Here is a 7284-nt window from a genome sequence, read left to right as displayed (position 1 = left end):
TAAAATTAAGATATGGAAACTTGTATTGCATATAAAAGAAATAAGTCATATATATTTTAGTCATTGATTTTCACAATAAAATTTTCTGTTATTCGCTACGTTGATATACAGAACAAGTGATAAAAAAAATATTGTATATTATGTATTATGTCTGTCTAATGGTGCATTAATTAATCGCGTTTAAAATTGAAAAAGTTGTCTTATTATTCTAATACAAATAAGTGCAAAGTACCATACATTTAAATATTTGTATAATTATATCATACGGTATTAACAAGTAGTTTTGCGTAAGTTTTACATCTTAATCTGTTCATCTTTGTTTGCTATAATGTAATAAATAATATGTATAACAGATTTTAAATATAATTTGTGACATTATTTTTATTTTACCTTCCGATACATTTTGATATATCCCGGGACTTATGTAAATAAAAATGCAGGAGTAATAACTGATATGATATGAGAGAGAACGTTGTTTTTTGTTAAGATAAGTTTATTTCTTATTTATTGACATAGTTAATGTTATGTGAAACAATGTTATCTGCTTGGCGACGCAAATTTGCCTTATGCTTATCATTATGTACTATTTCACATGTAATGTCATATGATTTACAGGAAGAATAATTGTTTTTGAAAGACGAGGATACATTTATCACACCTTTAACGTTTATCATAATGAATATGCAGGGTGTTACTTAAGTAAGTACACTTGAAGGTGATATTTCTTGGCTTATTTTAAGAGGAAAAAGTCCTATAAACATATGTCCTAAACTGCTTCGTTTTCAAAATACAGGATGTCAAAGTTGTGAAAAAAAAAATGAAAATTTCGAAAATCTGGAAAACGTTTAAAAATATTTTATTCAAATTTGGTATGCGTGGATGTGGTATTAAGAACCATTTTCTAGTACCGATAAAACATTTTTAGATCCATCAGGAGCGTGCATCTTTGACATCCTGTATTTTGAACGAAGCAGTTTAGGACACAAGTTTATAGATCCTTTTCTTCTTAAAATACACCAAGGAATATCCCCTTCAAGTTTGTGTACTTGCTTAGGTAATACCCTGTAACGTATAGTAAAATATACTAAAAATTGAAAGTTGTGTAAAACATGTTCGAAATTACAGTCATATGCTGCGTTCATCGCTTTAAGTGATAATTTGAACTGTCAAACAAGACTGTTGATACTTGATATATTCTTATAAATTTAAATTATCGAACTAATAATGTAATAGGTTATATTAATTATCATCTCATATTATGGCAATCATATTTTCTCCTTATAATTTATAAGGATCGCCAATTTATAATTTTTTCGACCTTAGTTACAAATTAATCTTTTTTCACAAATTAAACTAGAATTTCTTATAAAATAGATTATACAGTAAACAGTATCATAGTTGAATGGTTGCATTATACGTCTGAACAATAATATATTTAAATTAAAATATATTTCTAAATAAAAATATATAAACTAAATAACTAATTATTTTTAAAATATTAGTAATGTTTCTAAAGCTCCAATTACACGTAATTATTATGTTGGTGTTATTATGTTGATGTACTTTAAAAATATTAGAATAAATTTGGATTAATAATATTAAATGTATAAAATAGTGTATCTATAACATTTAAGTGTGATTTATCATAATAAACATTGCACAATTTTGAATTATTTGATTTAACATATACATGTATTAATGTGCATTTACATTCCCATATACCTAATACAAATTATTGAAAATAAGATGTTTCTCTCAACGTCAAAATGCATCCTCTAGTCTTTTCAAGACAATCATATGTTATTCTGCGACGTTTCTGAAACCATTATACGTTAAAATGCGCGGTTACGTCAGAGTGTGCAATCAACTATTAAAATTTGACTTATATATTCATACACACACAATGTAATACACTATATACAAAAACAATGTCAAGAAAACTTAACGCCTTTTGTTTTCCTCGGGGTTAAATGTTCTCACGTTCCATAGAGCTCATATTGACCTTTTATAAAAAATATATATTTATATGTACCTAAGAATGAAATTTTAAACATACATATACGCGCACGCATGTAATATGCGCGCGTATGTCTTAAGGGTCGACAGGAGTAACACTACCGACCTCTGTCGGGTTGCTTAGCTGCGAGTCCGTATTTTATTTATTATAAATTTTTTAAAAACCAAAATGGAAAATCCGGCTCTGTACCAGCTTGCGGCTGATCTTACTGATTAAAACGAGCATAAGTGAAATGAGATTCGTTAATTAATTTGGCTAAAATTTGGGACAAGCCGTTCCTAAGCAGCTTTGCAGGCTTGCTTAGAGCTGCTTGCTTAGAGCTATATGTATCTATAAATCCTCATTCTCTTTTCAAACTAGATTTATATTTTTTACAGATTTATCTTCATCTAGTGACATCTGATTAACATTTTCGCGATGTGTTTCTTACTAAAGTCCCATCTTTTTTGCATTTATCTATAATTTCTTCATACTTGAAGCATTCTTCATGTATGTTGAAATACAAATATAAATGCATCTCTGACAAGTCTCCAATACGTGGCATACAGTAGTAATGAGTATACAACTATTCAATGATGATGATAAAACAACGGGAGCTAAATGTAATATGATTGAGTAACCTAATAATATCGTTGAGCTGCGTTCACGATAAATTACTACATTAAATTGTAGATCATGAAAGAAAAAAAGGAAGAAGGAAATATGTCTTACATCTTGTATCTTTTAACAGAGAAAAACGATATTATTTACATCTTTATATATATATAAATATATATATATATATATTTTTTTTTAACATATATAAATGAATATATATTAACATATATTCACTTACATATGTCGATGGCTTAGGGCTATGCATATTTCGAAGCGTTAAATCGATCAAAAGAATAAAAAATCGATGTTTCGAAGCGTAGTCCACCAAATAAACGGCAGCCGGCAGCCAATATCAAACACGCAATTCTATTCGTTTTTTTATAATATCGTTTTTACAAGGTTATATACATAAATTAAAATAAAGACAAAATACTTTTTTTGTGTCTAATAATTAGCAATCGTTTTATTTCATACGCGTACTAATTACAAAATTTTGTCATACAAAGATACAAAGACACGTGTGTGTGTGTGTTTGTGTGTGTGTGTGTGTGTTTTCACATCCGCAATACAATGTACTAATGCTTTAAATTTTGCAATTCTCTAATATTTACACCTTTTGCTATAATATAAAAGACGTAACGTTTAATGTAACTATATGATCACTGTATAATCCTTCCTTTGCTTCTTATCTTTTCTTTAACATTTTGTGAAAACAGCTCAACTACAACCGATACAATCATACTCAAAAAATGGAAGTGACAACCAGCTTAGATAAATTGTTCCCTAAAATGTCTTTACAGTAACACATCGATAACGCGCAGCCTTTTTTATAAAAAAAAAAGAAATGATAAAGAGAAGTAAAATGAAGATCATCAGTTTTGATAATTTGTACTTTGCATCCGAACATGCAAAATGACAAAATAAAGGTAAAGATTTTTAACATTTAGCTTACGAGATTAATGAAATATATAATGTACAATAACACAACTATATTATATGTGAATAAACCTTATGACTATATCTACAGTTTATTTAAATAAAAAAAGATTGACGGTTAAATGTTACTTAAGTGATATTACATAGATAAAATTTGTCATGAGGCGCCTGGCGTGATTGCATGATGCCCGTGCCAATAATACCGTGCTTGTACAATAGTCCCATTTAGTACTCGAAAAAAGAATAACTATCATTCAGTGCTGTCTATCACGAACAAGCTTGCTGCATTTCTGCTTTAGCTGCTTTCATCGCTGTAACAGAAACGTTTTTACATTAGTTTCCATGTTAGCAAGATGGATATAAGTAAGACTGAATTTTTAGAAAAATTCTTATGTGAGATCCACGTTCGTTAGCAAATGATAATTTTCAGTAGGTACATGCATCACCTACTAATTGTTACTTTTAGACGTTTATCATACAAAGAGTAGCAAAAGTTAGTGTAATGGAAGTGATCAAATGTTTAACATGCGAATGTAAAATTCTACTTTAAAATTGGTAAAAATATATTTGGTACGCAGCGTTGATTTTGACAAGTTTTCTGATGGCTTTCAAAGTTCAGGAATGGTTGTCAACACTTGAAGGATGGCAAACGATCCATTCTTAGTTTGCAAGAATAAATTCATTGAAAAAAGGCACAATTGCGTAGCATCTAGTAGCATCATTTGCGAACGGCGGCAAAAGACTTAAGTATCAATAAGGAAACAATTCACCAGTCAGTTCTGACTCAAAATTCCAACACGGGAGTTGTACTGCAGAATCGACTAAAATTTTCATCGGCATCATAAAGCACTGAAATGACGCGCCATCATCTCAACCGCCTATGTCGACTCAGAACTCTTCAAATCAATTATTGTACCTAATAATAAAACGTGATGCTTTCGATATGATCTAAAAATCAAGCGCCAAAGTATAGAGTGGTAGTCTTCTGGATTACAAAAAGCGAAGAAATTGCATTTCCAACGATCCTGAATCAAGACAACGCTGATTTGTTTTTACGGAGGATATTATCTACCAAAAATTTGTTTTACATTATCACACTATCAAGGGAGAAATTTCCATCCGAAGGTTACGATGTGTTTACGAAAGAGAATTTTGAGTATTGCTTTCGACTGCATATTCACCTTTGCATCCGCATGCCAATTCCACTACTTCTAAAAAAAATAAATAAATAAATAAAAAATTAACTGTCTTTAAAAAAACGAGCAAAAAACAATGTTGATTGCATCCAAAAGATTGATACATGTCCTTGAGAAAACTGAAAGAAAATACCGAGAAATCATCGTTAATAAGCCGCGCGAAACAGTTTTTTGCTCGTTTTCTTTGATTTTCTTTTTCTTCCTTCATTGGATTTCCATCCCTAATAAAATGCGCTAACACATCACGTACCGAAACTAGAGATATTTTGGGCAAAGTAGGTTGATTGCAATCAAATTTTGTAGCAGCTTCCTTACATTATTCTGTGTAAAGTATCAAGATAAAGTCATCGAAAAGAGAATATTTTACAAGATACTTCATATTATGTTAAAAATATCACATGACAAAATTAAAAATATCTCAGAAAATTCTTAACGAAAGAGACTTTATTATAGTGTTTTAAAAACGTCTTGACGAGGGTTATAAGAATATGTAATAAAAAATAGGGGGTCCAATTTAAAAAAATTTTTAAGGTGACCCTGACTCGACTTTAACAACGCCACCTAAGATCAAATTGATAAGACCAGTAAACAGATTTTTTTAAGCCCTACAACCTTTGTCTGAAACATTTCTTCTATTTTGCTTTATTTTTTAGATATTTAGGCATCTGAATTTAAATGCCTCACTCTGTATATATGTAATATATGGGTGATTCAGGACCTCTCGTAGAATTCAGGTCTTGCAGAAAGGATCATTTTTTTGTCAAGCAACCCATGTTCTCAGACGCGTTGTTTAGGAGCTGCGCGACCGCGCATATAGATCTTAATTTGTGATATTTTTTACAATTATTAGATGCTTTATTTACTATTTCAAGTATATTTGTAGACAGTTTACAGAAGATTTTTAAAGTGTCAACCCTGAACTTGATTGCATTCTGCACTACAGTCGCAACATGACCTCAAATGTTCGATAGAGTCCGACAATCAATGTTACGACGATGTCATGAATTCAATCGGGTCCAAGGTAGACACTTTGAACGCCTTCTGTAAACTGTCTGCAAGTGTACTTGAAACAATAAATAAATAATTTAAATTATTTAAAAATGAGATGCTTATATATATAAGTATCAAAGATTATTAACGTCTTGACGATCAATCGGACCAAAACCAATGGTCGAATCGTCACGACGATTATTTGCCAATTGTAGTCGATGAAATAAACGTTTAATGTTTATTATATCGTTGGCAAATTACGAATGTACTTTTGAATAATTTATCTCATAATTGTAATAAATGTCACCTAAGACCCGTCTGCGCGGTCGCGTAGCTCCTAAATGATGCGTCAAAGAACATGGATTGCTTGACAAAAAATGATCCATTCTGCGAGACCTATAGTTCCTCAGAGTTTGATGCAAAGGTCCTTGAATCACCATAATATATATATGTCGTAGACTTTTAGAAAAATCAGCCCGTTAGCTAAAATCCTAGGAACTTAGCTAAACGCCGGCCAATAGAATAATCAACAGTGGATTAGTGTAATAGCCTAGTAAATTCAGTCTCTTAGGCTAACAACCGGCTGTTAGCCTAACGGCCTGACAAGTTTTGGGCAGTTAGAAAAATGATCATTGGATAGCATTGCGAATGTAAACAAAACATTTAAAAAGATTCAGAGAATTCAAATATAATATATGACAAGGTCATAACGGCTATATAATTATACTTTTAATATTTGTTATGACTTACATGTCATTGTTTTTAATATTGACTCTTTAGATTCAGTTCAATTTGAACTCAAGTGGCAGAAGAAGCTCGCTTCTCATTCTTAATTATTTATTGAATTTTATCTACTGACTACTCACCTTATAATTTGACGTGTAAAACTTACATTATGGTCTTTTGCGATTTCTGCATAACTACCAATTATTATTTTATTTCACTATTGACGATATACGAATATGTAAGCATACTAAATCAGTTTAATTCACTTATTAATTTATTATTTATCTATTTATTTATTTTTGTTGTTTGCGCATTATCCATATTAACCATTGTCTTCTTCTTTTGTCTATCCTGCCTTTTTATAACAAGTGAACACATGCTTCGTGTGATTAAAATGTTAGAAGAGCTTGAAAATTCCAATTCAAAACAAACTATCTAGCTCTCATTATCACTATGGTAAGACGTATGAACTTGCGAAAATTGGGTCTGAAATGCGAATAATTGTAAAAAGACAAAACGCAAGCAAACCAGTGATTTATATGGAGGCACTTGAGGATTATTATGAGAAACTGATGGAAGTTCACATCCAAACTGACCACGGAGGTAGAGATAAAATGCTTTATTATATCAAAGAAAAATGGCGAATTACCAAATCACATAACATATTTCATATTTCTCACCTTGAGAGAAGCTGCTGCAAAGCAGTCAGCAAGTGGTGGTCAGGGGTATAAAAAATGTAATTGTAAAATAGCCAAGAATCAGTGTCGGACGAACAGGTGTGCTTGCTTTAAGGAGGTTCGATCATTACTTTGAGTCAAAAAA

At 30.8% G+C, this 7284-nt stretch overlaps 1 protein-coding gene across 4 annotated transcripts in view; it reads right to left on the bottom strand.

The window, feature by feature from the left end:
- Nucleotides 1–472: 472 nt before the first annotated feature.
- The window catches only part of LOC112467126 (AT-rich interactive domain-containing protein 4B), a 33138-nt gene continuing 26326 nt past the window's right edge, over nt 473–7284 (bottom strand). For 2 of the 4 annotated variants that reach the window (XM_025035606.1, XM_025035607.1), the window contains exons 7-8: nt 4732–4758; nt 473–3861 (exon numbers count right to left, since the gene is read on the bottom strand). In XM_025035606.1, the coding sequence (XP_024891374.1) occupies nt 3818–3861; nt 4732–4758 (71 nt within the window). In that variant the 3' untranslated portion in view covers nt 473–3817. Of the gene's footprint in view, nt 3862–4320; nt 4467–4731; nt 4759–7284 lie in introns of all 4 variants that reach the window. The other 2 variants (XR_003042215.1, XM_025035609.1) reach the window with 2 other exon arrangements.

The sequence above is a fragment of the Temnothorax curvispinosus genome, unplaced genomic scaffold (assembly GCF_003070985.1).
Source record: "Temnothorax curvispinosus isolate PA1 unplaced genomic scaffold, ASM307098v1 QBEX01016913.1, whole genome shotgun sequence".
In the NCBI taxonomy this organism is placed as follows: Eukaryota; Metazoa; Arthropoda; class Insecta; order Hymenoptera; family Formicidae; genus Temnothorax; species Temnothorax curvispinosus.
The sequence above is the reverse complement of the archived record's forward strand: the minus strand, read 5'-3'. Positions and strand labels throughout refer to the sequence as shown.